Source organism: Panthera pardus, unplaced genomic scaffold (genome assembly GCF_024362965.1).
Source record: "Panthera pardus isolate Hobbes unplaced genomic scaffold, ASM2436296v1 HiC_scaffold_22, whole genome shotgun sequence".
NCBI classification, from domain to species: domain Eukaryota; kingdom Metazoa; phylum Chordata; class Mammalia; order Carnivora; family Felidae; genus Panthera; species Panthera pardus.
Window position 1 is genome coordinate 53,880,419 of NW_026526788.1, and position 18,090 is coordinate 53,898,508.

Below are 18,090 nucleotides of genomic sequence, written 5' to 3' on the forward strand. Positions count from 1 at the left end.
CTCTTGATTTCTACTCAGGTCATGATCTCCCCATCTGTGAGTTTGAGCCCTGAGTTGGGCTCTACACTGAGCATGCAGACTGCTTGGGATTCTGTCTCTCCCCACCCCTTCCCCACTCATGCACACACTCTCGCACAGGCTCTCTCACATGCTCCTGCTCTTTCTCTCAAAAGAGGTAAAATAACTGAAAAAAAAATGCAAATCAAATCCTATCATTTCTTGCTCATGACCCTCTAGTGACATTCCTCATAATTAAAATCCAAACTTTTTTACCCTGCTCTACAAAGTCCTATCTGTTCTGGTCTCTGCCTGTCTGCAATTTCAACTACCACTCAACCTCATTAATTCTACAGCAGACCTAATGGTTTCTTACCATTTCTCAATTTGCCAACCTCCTATCTACCTAAGGGCTTTCATTCTTGCTGTTCCCTTTGAAATGCTTTTTTTTTTTTTTTAATTTTTTTTTCAACGTTTTTTATTCATTTTTGGGACAGAGAGAGACAGAGCATGAACGGGGGAGGGGCAGAGAGAGAGGGAGACACAGAATCGGAAACAGGCTCCAGGCTCCGAGCCATCAGCCCAGAGCCTGACGCGGGGCTCGAACTCACGGACCGCGAGATCGTGACCTGGCTGAAGTCGGACGCTTAACCGACTGCGCCACCCAGGCACCCCTGAAATGCTTTTTACCTAGGTCTTTGTATGGCTTGTGTTCTCTTTTCATTCAGGTTCCTGCTTAATATCACCTCCTCAGAGTTGTACCTTTGTGTAAATATCCATCTTCTGTCATTCTCATGACCTTCCTCAGCTTTGTATTTCTTTATCCTATCACTTACCACTACCTGTCTTTTGTTTTGTTTTGTTTTGTTTTGTTTTGTTTTGTTTTGTTTTGTTTTGTTTTTTAAAGTAGGCTCCATGCCCAGTGTGGAGCCCAACGCAGGGCTTGACTCATGACCCTGAGATCAAGAGTTTGATGCTTAAGCAACTGAGCCACCAAGGCTCCCCTGCCTGACATTGTTTTATTCCTTATTTGTTGTTTCCACTGCAGTGTCAACTCTGAGGTCAGAAACATTGTCTTTGTTTACCACTGAATTGCTAGTGCCCAAAATAGTGTTTGGCATTAGTCATGACAATTGGATGAAAAGATTTTTATTTTAGGCCATTCTTCAGTGAACTTACCTTTCATTTAAAATATTTCTGTTGGGGTGCCTGGGTGGCTCAGTTGGTTGGGCGTCCGACTTCAGCTCAGGTCATGATCTTGCGGTCCGTGAGTTCGAGCCCCGCGTCAGGCTCTGTGCTGACTGCTCAGAGCCTGAAGCCTGTTTCCGATTCTGTGTCTCCCTCTCTCTCTCTGACCCTCCCCCGTTCATGCTCTGTCTCTCTCTGTCTCAAAAATAAATAAACGTTTAAAAAAAAAAATTTAAAAAAATAAATAAATAAATAAAATATTTCTGTTAGGGCACCTGGGTGGCTTAGTTGGTTACATGTCCAAATCTTGTTTTTGACTCAGGTCTTTTTTTTTTTTTTAACTTTTTTTTTCCTTTTAAAGTTTATTTATTTTGAAAGAGAGAGAGAAAGAAAGAGAGCACAGGAGGGGCAGAGAGAAGGAGAGAGAGAATCTCAAGCAGGCTCTGCACTGTCAGTGTGGAGCCTGATGTGGGGCTCAAACCCACCCACCCCGAGATCATGACCTGAGCTGAAATCAAGAGTCTGACGCTTAACCAACTGAGCTACTCAGGCACCTCTCTCCTCAAGTCTTGATCTCAGAGGCATGAGATCGAGCTCTGTGTTGGGTTCCACACTGGGCATGGAGCCTGCTTAGGATTCTCTCCATCTGCTTCTGCCTCTGCCTCTGCCTCTGCCTCTCCCTCTCCACTCTCCCTCTATCCCTCTTCCTCTCCCCTCTTCCTCTTCTGCCTCTCTCCCTTGTTCACGCACACACACACACACAAACTCTCTCTAAAAGAAATATTCCCATTAGATTATGCACTTAGGTAGAAACTCAACTCAGATGATTTCTGGTTCATTCAGAAAGTTCACTTAAAGGTTGGGTGAAAGAGACTGAGCTAATAGATGTCAGAAATAGGAATATCAGGAGAGTGCTGGGGTCAGAAAAAACAAGAGACAATCATAAAGGAGTTTCCATAAAGGAGTGATTGATAGTGTCAGGTGGCAATGAGGTTGAGACAGGGATTGAGACATGTCCATTAAATTTAGCAGTGGGTAGATCATTCATTTCCCTAGTTAGTTGGGTATATATTGAGTGTAGCAGCCAGACAAATGGTTGAAGAATCAGTGGGAGGCAAGGAAATAAGATTGCTAGTGTAGATAATTCTAAAGTTAGCTGTAAAGGGAGAGAGCAGATAGTAAATAACTGGTAGGGAAGAAAGGAGGTTGCCTCTTCCCTTTTTTAAAGATGAAAGTGAAGTATTTAATGTTAAGCATTTAAATATTAATGGGAGATATTCAGTAGAGGTTCAAGAAATAGTGGGATAATATGTAATCTAAGATTCGTGAATAGGCTGCAGGGAAATGGATGCAGAGTATGACATAAGGGAAAGTGGAAATGGTGTTCAGATCAGATGAAAGTAGGTTTGTAAATTTGGTGTTGGGAATCTGAAAGGGGAGTTCTGTCTGTAGCAATTGTTTACTTAGGTAGATAGGAAGTGGGGCCATTTAGTGTCAGCAAGGGGGCATGGTTTTGTTTTTTGATTCCTGAATTTTTTTCCACTTCTACAACTGGGTGGATGGGTGGATCCATTAATATGAAAAGGATTTCTAAAAGAGAAAGACATTTTATGGGGGTGGGGAAAAACAATGACTTGTAACATCTTAGAAAAAAAATATTGATGCCTCATCTGGACAGTCTACCTCTGACTTTTGTGTCCTGCCCTCGTGCCAACTCTGCTTCAGTCATACTGGCCACTTTCTAATAAACATGCCTGAGCTTGTTCCTGCCTTAGTCTTTGCACTAGCTGTAGCTTCTACGTGGACTATGAGGGATTCAGAACACATCTTCCCAGAATGTGCCAACTTTGCATGCTGATTATTTTGAGCTGAAGACAAGGCCCAAAAGAGTTCAGAAGAGGGTTTTTGTTTTGTTTTGTTTTGTTTTTTACCTTCTCCATCAACTGCCTAAAAGAATTTAGATACAGGGCCTGGTCCAGGAAGAACGTTATCACCAAAGATAGGTACAAAGAGTATGGACTAGAGATGGTAAGCTGGTAAGCTGTGGGGAGCTTGGTGCAGGGCCTGTTTGTTCAAAGTTCTCTCTGTGTCTCTTTCCCTCTGCATGGCATGGCTTACATTTGTTTACCAAACATTTGCTGTTCCCATCTTCAAGTGAATTGTCTTCCTTCCCTTTGAAGTCCCAGACCCCCTCCCCTTCTTCTTAGCTCAAAATGGTTTGTAAGCCTCAATTGCCTGACTATTGGGGAGCCTCTCAATTTCACTGTGGGGCTTCTGTATGTATATAAGTAATTAAATTTGTTTTCCTCTTGTTAATCTGCCATATGTCAATTTAATTAATAGACCAGATAAAAGAACCTAGAAAGGTAGAGGAAAAATTATTCTTCCCCTATAGCTGGCTACCATGAAGGAAAAAACTTCACTGGCTGAACACTTTGCTCTGAGGCTGCTGCAGCTGAGAGATCTTGGGATCTCTGGAGAAAAAAAAAAAAAAAAAAAGCTGGCAGAAGGTAAGAATTCATACCACATCCATCTCCTGGATCTTTGCCTGCAGGGTTTGGTGGAAGCAAGAGTCCTTTCTTGTCCGTTTCTAAATTTAGATTTGCAGGAGGAAATATTTGTGGAACTAGTTCCTTTGGCATAGCAACTCTGGTAAAGATTTATTGTGAGTACTCTTGATTTTTATTGATCCTTTTCCTCCCACAGATGGTCACTGTTTTTCTTTGTTTCCGTCTATCTTTGGCATAGGCCCATAAGTTGGCTGTTCAAGCCAGCATTGTAGACTGGTGAGTTCACAATTCTCACCAGACCAGTGTCTGTTTAGACAAACTGTTGTGAGCTAATGGGCACATGAGGTAAAGGCTCCTGATAAGGGACATCTTTGAAGCCAAAGCTACAAAATTGGTGGGCACAAGTCAAGCACTTTGGAGCTGTTAGGGTGCTCTCCAACTAACTCAAAGACACCTGTGTTAGGATAAGTTGGTTACTGAATGGGTTGCATTGACACCAGGTCACCTGCCAACCTCAAGGAAATAATCTGTGCAACAAGGTACACTGTGAAACACCACACAGTCCCCAAATCAGGGGAGCTTGGCTCCGAGAAACCCAAGGATTAGGGGTGCCTGGGTGGCACAGTCAGTTAAGCATCCGACTCTTAATCTTGGCTAGGTCATGATCTCAGTTCATGGGTTTGAGCCCCATATCGGGCTCTGTGGATAGCATGGAGCCTGCTTGGGATTCTGTCTCTCCTCTCTGTCCTTCCCCACTTGGTTGCATGCATGCATGTGCTCTAAATAAATAAATAAATAAATAAACTGAAATAAAATTAAAACACCAAGGATTAGCTAAAGCTGTTAATACGCACAAGAGGAAAACCAGGTGAAGTTTTCCTTTTGTCTTGTACTGTGTCTTGAAAGCTTGGCTTTGTGACCAGTGAGAATATTGTCTCTGGTCTCTGGCAGCTGGGAGGTACATGTACCAATGTGCATCTTGGTGGCCAGTTGAATAGACTGGGGTTCCCAGTTACAAAGTCATAAGCAGCATTCTCTTCATCTGACTTTGTCAGCTTCAGACGAGTGTATCATAAGGGGCTTTGTCATCTCAGCCTCCATTGTTTTATTGGTGCTGGAAAAAATCCAATTCCAGAAGTGCCTGCTCCGTGTCACAGATTAGTGAGTCTATGATTGGAAGTACCTCTTGTGGGAAACCAAGACACTGTTTCCACTATGCAGTTCTTAATGCCTCTAACCCTGCGATGAGGAGCTTTACTTTCCTAGACTATCTTCGGAGTGAATGTTTTGGATCACGGGGGCTGCATCTTCTGCACCTGCTCCAGGGATGCCTATTGTGTTCGTGGTAACAATTTATTCTAATCTCAAAGAGTTACCTCTGAGTTATTCCACAAAAAGGCTTATTGAATGGAGTTGCTATTATAACAAATATATCTTTGAAGGTCTTACTCATCAATGGCTAGATGATGGATTTCTTGAACTGCAAAAGCTTTTACATTTGAAAAACTTTTAGAGAGCTCTCATCCTAAACAGCTGTTGTATTGGTACCTATGGGAAGACCAAATTGAAAAGAGGACACAAGAACTTATATAACGGCTAGCTTTAGGAATTCCCTTAATAAGAGGAAAGAACAGAAATTGAACTTCGAACAAAAATTAAAGAACACATCTTATGTAAATCTTCCCTTCTCCTCCCTCTCCTATGCCCTTTTATGTCTGATTTTCCCTGACCCTTCAGAAGATCTTTTGTATCTCTGAGCCCAGGGTCTAAGCCCACCTCTCAAAGCCCTACTCCATCTCCTCAGCCAATTCTCTTAGATCCTAAAACTTCTCCAGTTTCTCCAGAAAATCCATTAAATACCCAGTTGCCTGCTTTAACTTCCTTTTGTTTACAAGATTTACAAAGAGCACTCTGGCTTGATCTCCAGGCCCAGGGTGTACAGGTTACTTATGTTAATACTAAAAGAAGCCAGGAAGCGAATGTAGCACAAGCACCTAAGAAGGGCTGTCTTTACTATTCTTATAACTCCTCCTAGTTTCCAGGTCTCTGTAACCAGTCTCTGCCAGCTTCAGGCATTCCTATGCAGTGTATTTTGCAGAAGTATCCTGACCTCCACTGCAAAGAATTCATGTTCCCTGGACAACAGCAGACCTTTTAAATTACAAAGACCTTTTACCTCTACTTTCAGAAGATCTCATCAAATTTAGAGTTGAGTTTGAAGGACTGGTGACCATTAACAGTTCCACTCACAGGAGCTGTATTGGCTACTACGGGGTGTTCTTCTTGTCCAGGATTATACTGTATAATCAAGACAAGCCACACAGCCCCCTGGGGAAAACCCCACACACAGAGGAAACAGGGCCAGAATTTCTTCCAGGCCCTCCTACAAATGACCAGGAAATGGCTCAGCTGAAGACTCATATTCAAGGCTTGCTTGATAGGAACAATATTGGATAATTTCCCCCCACTTAGCATTGGCCTAAGGTTGACTTTTTCACTCAGAAAGGAGAGCATCCAAAGACCTTTGTTGAACACTTTTAAAAGAATTGTTTATTTAGGGGCACCTGGGTGACTCGGTTAAGCGTCTGACTTCGGCTCAGGTCATGATCTCACAGTTCATGAGTTCGAGCCCTGTGTCAGGCTCTATGCTGACAGCTCAGAGCCTGGAGCCTGCTTCAGATTCTGTGTCTCCCTCTCTCTCTCTGCCTCTCCCCCATTCACACTCTCTCAAAAATAAATAAAAACATTAAAAAAAAATTTTTTTAATGTTTATTTGAGAAAGAAAGGGCAAGCCAAGTCAGCAAAGAGCCTGACTTAGGGCTTGATCCCACAAACCACAGATCATGACCTGAGCCAAAATCAAGAGTCAGTTACCTAACTAACTGAACCACCCAGGTGTAGTTGAACGCTTTCTACAGACTTTTCAGTAACATACCACATTGAACACAGAAGCCCTAGTACATAGAAATCTTTTAATTTCTGCTGTAGTGGGAAAATTTCTCCCTATTATAAAAAAAAAGCATGGTGGGGGTGCCTCAGTGGTTCAGTTGGTTAAGCATCCAGCTTTGGCTCAGGTCATGATCTCAGAGTTCGTGAGTTCGAGCCCTGCACTGGGCTGTGCACTGGTAGTGCAGAGCCTATTTGGGATTCTCTCTCCTTCTCTTTCTCTGCCCCTTCCCCATTTATGCTCTCTCTCAAAATAAACTTTTTAAAAAGTTAAAAAAAAATACAAGAGGAAACAGTTAAAAGCAACAATGCTTGCTTTACAACTTGAATCTCTAGAAAAGCAAAAGCATGACTCTGAGAGTAACTCAGAATCTACTTATAGCCCTTCCCATTTGTCTCCAGGCAGTTGCAGGTACTGTAAAAAATCAGGAAGAAATTTTGGAGGAAAAACTGTCCTACGCTTAAGAGAAAGGAAAGTTTACAGAACAACAAAAACAATCTATCTAGACCCATCACCCCCAGAAGGTTTTTCTCCTCCTGTGGGACAGTTCCCCCATAAATCACAGGATCAGCTGATCCTCACCTGCACCCAGAGTCTACCATTAAACCTAAAATAGAGGATTAGGAACTGGATTTCTTTCTTTTTTTTTTTTTTTTTTTTAAGTTTATTTATTTTGAGAGACAAAGAAAATGCTAGTGGGGAGGGGCAGAGAGAAGGGGAGAATCTCAAACAGGCTCCTCACTGTCAGCACAGAGCCTGACACAGGGCTTGAACTCACTGAACTGTGAGATCATGACCTGAGCCAAAATCAAGAGTTGGACACTTAACTGACTGAGCCACTCAGGCGTCCCAGGAACTGGATTTCTTAATTGACGCTGGTGTGACTTTCTCTACCACCTGTTCAGAGGATTTCTCTCTGCCTGTCACCTCTGATTCTATTCAAGTTAGAGGAGTCTCTGGGCAACCTATTTCATTGCCCATATCCCAGCTCACCCCAATATCCTTAGGCCCTCTTTAACAGCCATAATGCTTTTCTAGTGTCCAGCTCCTCACCAGCACACCTTTCGGATGGAGGTTTGTTATGTAAATTTAATGCCACTATAAAATGTAATAAAGGCATTTTTATTTCCCTATCCTCAAACCAAACCCCAGATTTCCTACTTTGTTTACTAGAAATTTATCTCAATTTAAATTCTTCTGAAAAGGATGAGTGTTTAAAAGATGTCCCAATTGGGGTCCCTGGCTGGCTCAGTCGGTGGAGCATGCGACTCTTGACCTCAGGGTCATGAGTTCAAGTGAGTGAGTGACTGAGTAAATACATACATACATACAGTCCCAATTAATCTCTGGGCTACACATGCAGATGAACTTGCATTGTTACGGAGTACGGAGGCTGTGCACATCACTTGGAAAAAGAATAAACAGCTTTTATTTATATCTAGCCCAATATCCTTTTCCCAAAGATGCAGAGTTAGGAATTGGGCCTAGAATAGACTTTCTCTTGCAGCAGGGTATACTTGTCTTTACTTCCTCACCCTGTAACACTCCAATCTTGCCAGTAAAGAAAGAATGTAAATTTGACTCAGGCAGGAACCAAATTTATTAATTTGTACAAGACTTAAGAGTCATAAAATCTTCCATAATTCTTCACAACCCTATAGTCCCTAGTTCAGCTACTATTCTCACCTCAGTGCCTGCTGATGCAGCCTGGTTTACAGTAATTGGCCTCTGCTCAGCTTTCCTTTCAATCCCATTGAATTCTGACTCACAATTACTCTTTGCATTTGCTTTTAGAGGGAGACACTTAATGTAGACTTCCAGACTTCAGGGATATTGTGAATCTCCTCTGTGGTTTCCCAAGTCCTTAAAGCTGACTTGGATTCTGTAGCCTTCACTCAAGGTTCCACTCTTGCTATATGTTGGTAACTTTTCACTTTGTAATCAAATTAGGGAGCTCTTACACTCTCCCTCATTCTCCTAAAGGCGCTAGCTGAATGAGGCTGTAGAGACCCCAGATCTAAACTTCAGTGGGTGCAAACAACTATTACCTACTTAGGACATGAGGTACCTCAGGGGAGGGCACTCAAAAGCTCACCCCAAAATGCTTTGAGTCAATTTTGTCCATTCTTTTTCCCAAAATGAAAAAAAAGTGATGTATATTTCTAGAGCCAGCTGACTACTGCTGCCAATGGATTCCTAATGTTACTGCTTTACTAAACCTCTGTATGCCCCCTTCCCACATAACACTCCAGAGACCATTTCCTGGCCTTCAGAGGCACTAACCTCCTTTAAGACCTTAACATTGTCCACGCCCCTAGCTCTTGGCTTACCTAATTTTGACAAACCTTTTTCTCTATACTGCCATGAAAATAATGGGAGTGCTGCAGGTATTGTAGGACAACCTTTTGCCTCCCAGATATGTCCTACAGCATATTTCTCATGCCAGTTAGACCTTGTGGCATCAGGGATGCCCTCATGTTTGTGTGCAATAGCTGCAGCTGCCACCTGGATTGACAGCTTTCATTAGGCTCCCTTGTTCACCTCTAATTTTGTCATGTTGTGTCTGCCCTCTTATAAGTTCATAAGGCATAGCACCTCTCTATATGGTGACAACCACTTATGAACAGGCTCCTTTGACCAACCCTTGTATCATCTTACGTCATTGTAACACTTTTTTTTTTAAGATTTTAAAACATGTTTTAATGTAATTTCTAACTCCAGTGTGGGGCTGAACTCACGATCCTGAGATCAGGAGTTGCATGCTCTACGGACTAAGCCAGCCAGGCACCCCAACAATTTCTTTTTAAGTAGGCTTGAATTAATGACCCCAAGATCAAGAGTCTCTTGCTCTACTGACTGAGTTAGCCAGGAGCCCTGGTTGTAACAGTTTAAGTACTTTACTGCCCCTCCCTGATGATGGAGAGCCCCACTCCATTTCACATGATTGCACTGCAACTGTAGAAATGATTTCAAAGCCACGAGAGGACCTCTAAGATACCCCTTTGGACAACCTAGATGTACTTCTATTTTTTTTTTTTACCTAATTTTGGAAAAGAAATTTCCAGGGAAACATAATAGTTTCCTCACATGAAAGAGTTGAAGCATATTCTTTACCAATGTAAAATCAGCCCAAGCTGCCAAACACAGCTGTTACTAGAGCTGGCATATTGGCACAAGGGAAAACTATACTTATTTACACAGACTTTTGGAGTCTGTCATGCTGTTGGCACAATTTGGAAATCCCATGGATTCTTAACTTCTACATTATTCCTATTGCTAATGGACATACAGTTGTTACCCAATTAAGCTATTCACCTCTCTTCTAAAAACTGTCTTTGTTCACTGTTCAGCCCATACCAAGCAGGCTGATACAATATCATTAGGAACTGATAGGGCTGTTAAATATCCCGCTGCAAATGAACCCCCTATCCTTTTTCCACCTAATTTTTAACCCTGCTTTTTCTTGGCTGACATGATTAACGCTAAGGCAAATGCCCCACAATCTGAAAAAGACAAATAGATACAAAAATGTGCCCGTTATCAGAGAGGTTATACATTGGGACAAACATGACCTTTTGGCTTGTACTTATCTCCCACCAAATGAGACACACATGCAGATGGGAGATAGCTAAGGAACTAAAAACAATTGGTTTTGTCTTGGCTTCCACAAACCTTCTGATTAAAGTATTTCCCAGTGTACCACTTGTAAATCTCACCAAATTTCTGGAATAAATCAGTACAACCATACCTTGTTTTATTGTACTTTGCTTTATTGCACTTTGTATATATTGCATTATTTTTACAAATTAAAGATCTTTATCTGGCAACCCTGTGTTGAACAAGTATATGGGTGCCATATTTCCAAAGGTATTTACTCACTTCATGTCTCTGTGTCATATTCTGGTAGTTCTCACAGTGTTTCAAACTTTTTCATTATTTGTTGTGGTGATCTGTAATCAGTGATTACAACTTGCTGAAAGCTCAGATGATGGTTAGCATCTTTTAACAATAAAGTATTTTTTTAAATTTTTCTAAGTTTTTTTAAAATTTATTTTGAGAGCAAGCAAGAGCAAGCAGGGGAGGGGCAGAGAGAGAGAGGGGGAGAGAGAATCCCAAGCAGGCTCCATGCTTTCAGCACAGAGCCAAATGCAGGGCTCAATCCCACGAACTCTGAGATCATGACCTGAACCAAAATCAAGAGTCAGATGCTTAACTGACTAAGCCACCCAGAAGCCCCAGCAACAAAGTATTTTTTAGTTAAGGTATGTACATTGCTTTTTTATTTTATTCACTTATTTTTAGAGATTTAAAAAAAAAATTTTTTTTAATGTTTATTTATTTTTGAGACAGAGAGCATGAACGGGGGAGGGTCCGAGAGAGAGGGAGACACAGAATCTGAAGCAGGCTCCAGACTCTGAGCTGTCAGCACAGAGCCCGACGCAGGGCTCGAACTGATGGACCGTGAGATCATGACCTGAGCCGAAGTCGGATGCTTAACTGACTGAGCCACCCAGGCGCCCCAGAGATTTTTATTTTTAAGTAATCTCTACACCCGATGCAGGGCTTGAACTCAGAACTCTGAGATCAAGGGTCACACCCTCCATCAACTGAGCCAGCAAGGCGCACTGTACATTGCTTTTTTAGACATAATGCTATTGCATACTTAATAGAACTACAGTATAGTGTAAATATAACTTTTATATGTACTGGAAAACCAAAAAAATTAATTTGACTTGCTTTATTACGATATTGGCTTTATTATGGTGGTCTGGAATTGAAACCACAGAGTGTCTGAGGTATGCCTGTATACCTCAGGAAGTTCTCCTAGGCCCACACTGTCCTTTGTGACACTCCAAATCGACTTTATAAATTTGCCTCTAGGATTGAGAGACTGGTTTAATGGGTTGTGGGGTAATGTGCTTCGATTTGTTCTTTTCTGTTTGTTCATCCTCATTATAATCTATGTTTTTTTCTCCCTTTGCAGATGTCTTAGCACCCAGCCACTAGCCTGATTCTTCTCTCCATAGCCATCAACTCAGCTTTTAATGTGTGCAACTTCCAGAGAAGTGGTTCAGAACAAGTCTCCCCAGAAGGCACCACTTTGGCCTGCTGATTATTTTGAGCTAAAGACAATTAAGGTCCATAAGACTCAACAAGAGTTTTTTAACTTCCTCCCCCAACTGCTTAAAAGAATTTACATAGAGGGCCTGGTCTAGGAAGAAAGCTATCACCAGAAAATAATTAGGTGTAGTAAACTGGGGGGAGCTTGGCAGGGCCTGTTTGTTAAAAGTTCTCCCTGTCTCCCTTTGTGTCTGCACTACACTGTAAACATTTGTTTACAAAACATTTGCTCTTCCCATTTTCCTGTGAATTGTTTTCCTCCCCTTCTTAGCGTAGAATGGCATATAAGCCTCAATTACCTGACCATTAGGGAGCTTCTCATTAACTTTGTGGGACTCCTATATGCACTAAGTAATTTGTGTTTCTCCTGTTAATCTGTAACATGTCAATTTAATTAATAGACCAGACAAAAGAACCTAGTAGGGTAGAGGAAAAATTTTCCTCCCATACAACTATCTTCCCCTGGGCTAGCTGGCTGCTTGACATTCAATTCTCAGTCTAAATGTCTGTTACTTCCTCGGATACCTGACTACCTAAAGTACCCAGTCACTCTTATACCACCCTATGCTAACATTTTGCAGAGTACTTCTCACACGCCCACCCCCTACACATGCTTACCTGCTTTAACTCCTGAAATGTAAGATCCGTATCAACAGGGATCTTGTCTGTCTCGTTCATTGCTGTACAGCTCCTAGAAATGTTTCTGGTACCAGGAGACATTTAAATGTAGGCCCTTAAATAAAAGTGAATGAACAGACTTTGAACAGCCACTCTAAGGGAAGGTCTGCACGATGGCAAATGTGTCAGGAAATGTACCCGTGCACTTGTATTAACAAGTGTGGGGCCAGATGTTAGATGAGATGTCTTTACTTTGAGAATCGGATGAAATTGCCTTGAACTGCATCTCATGTGCATTTGGACAAACCTTCCCTACTCTCTTAGGAATCAGAAGGGAAGTCGTCAGCCTTGAGCTGATCATTGAAGCCTGAACAGCAGATGCTACCCGTACAGAATATATACAGAAAAGCAACAGATGGAGGAAAGATTTTGGGAGCTGGGCCACAATTGAATTCAAAAGAAGGAACAAGAAGAGATTTTTAATACATTAGAGGAAAACCCCGTGAAAAGCTGAGTTTCAACAGTAAGGGAGAAAGAAATTTTAGGGGATAGGTCGGGGAAGTCAAAAATCTTAAGTGAGACTGATAGCCATTTTCTTAGGTTAGAGGTAGGATTTAAGAATAAGTATTAATCGAGAGATTAAGAGATTAATCAAGATAAAACTATATTTTATCTTAATACTGAAGTAGGAGTCAAAAGGCCTGGGTTTGGCCCGTTTTATCCATAGGCCTCTGGGCAAGTCAGTCTTTTCTGAGCATCAGATTTCTCACCTACAATGTAGGAATAAAAATAATCTCATCTCAGAGTGTTAGGAAGGTTGCTGAAGATGGTTTGATGGACGTGTGTTGCAAGCACTTAATTTTGTAGTAATACAATCATTAAAGTTGTCTGGAGTAAGAAATGAAGGAAACAGGTGGTAACGCAGGTATACCACAAATTCCCAGAAGGGAAGGGGAGCCAAGCAATTTATTGAAAGGAACTGCAGACAAGAAAGTGTGGAATTATAGGCTGAAGAAAAAACCAGCAACAAAAGTCCAGTATCTTCTTTCAAGCACCCATTCTAATGACTGGCTTATTGAATTCTTGAATCTTCTGTCTTTTCTACTGGCCACTCCACTCACCTTATCACTACATTCAGTTCTTCCTTATTCAGAAACACCCTTCTTGAACTCTGCCATAATCTTACTTTCCTATCTGTCTCTCCCATCTCACCCACAAAGGAGCGCTCTTCTGGGTCACTCTGGGCAGTTTTCACCCACAATGTACATTGTGCACGAAGGATGGAGGGCGAGATTGGCAATATTTGTTTCTGACATCCTTACCTGAATACTCCTACAGATTTCCTACCAAAAGGATCATGAGTTGGCGCGATTTAATCACATCAGCCAGTATGTGAAGGTGCCTTGCAAATAAGAGCGCTACTAAAGTATTGTGTAATTCAAAGCCATCATCCAATACGTGAGGAAACTGGGCCCTCCGCTGTGGGCAGACGCGTCCAGTGTCACAAAGAAAGCTAACTTATTTTCCCGAGATAAGACTTCTACGTAAACACTCACCGTCGCCCAGGTGGGTTCTGGTGAAAACTAAATTGCGCCAAATCTCGTGCCGCCGCGGTTCTGGGGCGGGGCGAGGAGCACGAAGTATCGCGAGATGATGGCGTTTTCCCGCGAAGGAGAAGCGCGCGTTTTTCCCTGGCCGGGGATTTGGCGAGGAGGCTGGGCAGGCGGCAGCCGAGAGACTTTAGCGCGCTCCGTTGCGGACGCTGAGAGGAGAGGACCCGGTTTTGGAGTGTGTGTCAGCCATGCCGGCGCAGCGGCCCGCGAGCAGCGATGGTAAGCAGACCCTTTTTCCCGGCGCGGGTGGCGGCGTCCGGGTCGCGGGGAGGGAGACAGCATGGAGGCGGCAGCCGAGATTGGGGAGTAGAGCGGACTCCGGGCAGAGACTGGAAAGGAAAGGAGGTGCAGAGCCTGTGGAGGGCGCCCGGAATTGCACATATGTGCACGATATAGGAGATTTTACACAGGGGAGCTGCATTTCCCCGAGCATCCCGATTGGTAAACTGGGTCCTGGCCACTTGTTGACATTGTGGAGACCCTGGGATGTCTTGAGAGAGCTGATGCTGGCGTCCCCGTGGGTCTTCAGCTTTTGCCTCGAATGCATCCAGGAAGGTTGTTCAACGTGGGAGTGAACTGGTAATGACCCAGTGAACTGGCAATGTTTAAAGACTGCAGTTGGAAAAGCTTTCTCCCCTCATAGAGTCCCTGGCTCCAGATCCGGTTGAAGAGCCCGAGACCGCCGTGATTACCCAAGCCATGCTGGAGGAGGAAGAACAGCTCGAGGCTGCTGGACTCGAGAGGGAGCGGAAGATGATAGAAAAGGTACTTTAGGACTCAAGTTCATCGTCGTTAAAGCCGGTAGTCCGCTTCCTCGGAGGTTTGTCTGGTTCTTCGGTCGGCTTCTTCCAGACCCTTTCAAACGGGCTTTGTTGTTTATCTCTATGTTTACGCACGCTATCTGTGAGACACCTTTGCTCGCGCTCTGAAAGAGGCTTCTGTGAGACGTAGTCTTGGCCGTGGAGCGTTTCAAGGTGCTCCTTTAGCCGTAGCCGTTCTTCCAAAACCGGTAGTGAGTTTCTGAGTGGGGTATTTCAGTGCCGTTTTCCACGCGAAGGGTAAACTTGCTTTCCGTTTTCCTTTTGCTTTCTTGGACCTATGCGAAGGAAGATTCTTTAGGTAAAAATGGGGTGTACTTTTTCAGTGATTATTATGCCAGTGGTTTCCTTGTACGGGGTGTCTGTTTTGTAGATTACTGAAAGCAGTTTTCAACCTCCTGAAAATTCAATCCTCGAGTATATTTCAGTAAGAAAGTGCCATCTTGCTTATTAATTCTTGTCTGTGCAAGAAAAGGACTGATAGCCACTAGCTGGTAGGTACTGCCTACCAAGTGAAGTGATTTTCTTGTAATAATTTATTTTGCACTCCGAATATTGTGATGCTGTAGGTACTTTTGGTATCTCTCCATTTACATATGAGGAAACTGGGGCAGTTGGGGGTCACACAACAGTGAACTCAAATTTGAACTCTGGCTGTCTTCAGAGTTGTTGTTTTTGACCCTATACCTAAGGAAATATACGCTAATGTTTAATTAACTCTATGTAATTGCAAAAGTACTTAAATTGGGAAATGCACCCCAAAGACAACTAATGAATCAGTTGGTTCTCTGCCATTTTATATCAACAGTAATGATTTCTTTTGCTGTCACTGTGAACACTTGTGAATGTTGTACACGTATTTCCCCATTGAATCTTAAACTAGACTGTAAACTAGATACGGTTATTAAATATGTTATTATATTATTAAACCTAATGGCTTAATTACTAGTATAAACTATTTTTATTAAAGCATTCTATGAAGTAGATCTGTTTTCATCTCATTTTACAGATGAGAAAACTGAGGCGTGGAGGGGGTGGGGGAAAGGGGGAAGTCCCACAGTTTGTAAGTGGTAGAGCCAAGATTGTTTGTAGGCCATGTGATTCCAGAATTCACACTTTTTAACCACCATGCTATACTTTCACTCCAGTAATACTAGTTTTGTTATTACTCACCCATAGTTGACCATAATCAGTTACGGTAATGTTAAGAAACTTTAATAGAATTGGGAAGTTGACTGTGAACCACCTTTCCTCATGGTATGAATTTCCATAGTACTTTGTTTCACAGTATTATCATTACTCACTTGATTCTCATTTTGTTTATTGAAAGCATGTCACTTACTGTTTTGTTTTCATAGGCTGTGCACCTAGCAAATAGGCAATCAGTGAATGTTCTTGAATTTCAAACTGTGGTAAAGAATATTTTCTATTACACAGCATATATAAGATTATATAAATAAAATAAAACATATGTACTTACTAGCCATGTAATAGGATGATAATTATAAAGGGTGAATCCTGGGGCAAGTGTCCAGAATTGAATCAACTTCAGAGATTATGAGAATGATAAAGCCTTCATTCTTTTTTTCAAATAGAGCATGAGGGGTGGATGGGCAGAGAGATAGAGAGAGAACCCCAAGCAGGCTCCGCACTGCCAGTGCAGAGCCCTACACGGGGCTTGAATCCATGAACCCTGAGATCACGACCTGAGCTGAAACCAAAAGGCAGATGCCTAACTGACTGAGCCACCCAGGCACCCGATGAAGCCTTCATTTTGAGTAGTATATCTTCAGTTTTGTGACTCATGAAGGTTTTTGGGTAAAGAAGTACTATTTGAAGAAAGATCATGAGGTGCAGTAAGAATGAATACATTTCTAGCATGCATTAATTCAGGAGATGAAAACTCACATTTTTCTTTTGAAAGATTTTTATTTAAGTATCTCTGCACCTAACATGGGACTTGAACTTAAAACCCAAGATCAAGAGTCCCCTGCTCCACCTACTGAGCCAGGCAGGTGCCCCATTTTCACATTTTATAGAAAGATCTCTCAAAATGTATAGTACCATAAGTATTTGCTGATTAAACTAGAATCAAATGACATATACTTTCAGTAAAATTTTTAAGTTTCTGAGCAAGCATTTTATAATCAAAATTTTTGGAGTTGTTATTGTTGAGGGATAGGTACAGTAAATGTAGCATTTCTTCAGTATTTCATCATAGAACTTAAAACAGCAGTTTTTAATCCACTTTTAGTCCTTCCATGAATAAAGTGTATAGCTCTTTTCAGTTCTTATGCTAATATAATATACTAATATAGCCAAAAAGCTAGCAGTATTATGATCTATTATTATTATTATATTTTCTTTTTATGTATAAATATAGAATTTGATTAATTTTTATAGTTTTCATTTCTAAGTTATTCCCTACTTGACCATGGGGAAAATTCTAAGAATTAGTTTCTGTCTACATGTCTTTGGAGGACAAAAAATTCACTATACAAAAATAAAGATTCTTTTTCTTTTAGAAGAATATATGCCCACAATATTTATGGGCATATATTTAGAAGTACCTCAGAGAGGAAGAGCTTGCTTAAATTCCTTAATGAGAAGCATTTACCTTGCTTTAGGAGATTTTAAGATTTGTGAAGAGTGGAGAATGGCTTTGACATTGATTTGCTGCAGTTATTTTCATTGGCTTTTCACCTGCATTTCCTTTTGAAAGAAGTCATTGTTAGTCTAAGACTTAAGAGTAGCCTTAAAGTATATGTAGTGGGGGAGGGGAAAGGTAAGAGTTGGGGTAAGTCTTAGGCAAAAGGAAAACAGTTCGTATGGTGAGAATGAAATGTAACTCAACCCCCATGCCCCCAAATCTGGTGTTGGTGTTGGGAGAGATAATGAAGTGTAGGCCCTGGGGAATTTATGCCCTTGGTGTCCATTGGCATACTCTTTCACTCTAGTCATCGAGAGATTCTCCGTGCCAGGCACTCATTGCTTTCCACAGCTGGAACTACAATTTACTTTAATATAATAAAATTACTAAAGAACAGTAATGGTAGATAAGGTTTAATACAAAATTATTTTGAAATATGGAGTTATTTTAAAGGTTAGTCATTGATTTCGTTTCCTTAATTATATACAAATTAGTATAACACGATATTATCTTAAATCTTTAATTACTTTAAAAAAATGTGTGCTAGTTTATTCTGGACAGGATTGAGGTAGCAGATATATCTAAATTAAGTCCAGAATGTTTAATTAAAATTTAAAACAAATTTTTA

General features: G+C 41.6%; 2 protein-coding genes across 2 annotated transcripts in view; both read left to right on the top strand.

The window, feature by feature from the left end:
* The window catches only part of TBC1D12 (TBC1 domain family member 12), a 107,853-nt gene extending 103,454 nt beyond the window's left edge, over nucleotides 1–4,399 (top strand). The window contains exon 13 of the mRNA XM_053909747.1: nucleotides 3,581–4,399. Within this exon, the coding sequence (XP_053765722.1) occupies nucleotides 3,581–3,829 (249 nt within the window). The 3' untranslated portion in view covers nucleotides 3,830–4,399. The remainder of the gene's footprint in view (nucleotides 1–3,580) is intronic.
* Nucleotides 4,400–14,037: 9,638 nt separating this feature from the next.
* HELLS (helicase, lymphoid specific) overlaps nucleotides 14,038–18,090 on the top strand; it is a 37,655-nt gene continuing 33,602 nt past the window's right edge. Inside the window, exons 1-2 of the mRNA XM_019445141.2 lie at nucleotides 14,038–14,213; nucleotides 14,638–14,759. Of these exons, the coding sequence (XP_019300686.2) occupies nucleotides 14,183–14,213; nucleotides 14,638–14,759 (153 nt within the window). The 5' untranslated portion in view covers nucleotides 14,038–14,182. The remainder of the gene's footprint in view (nucleotides 14,214–14,637; nucleotides 14,760–18,090) is intronic.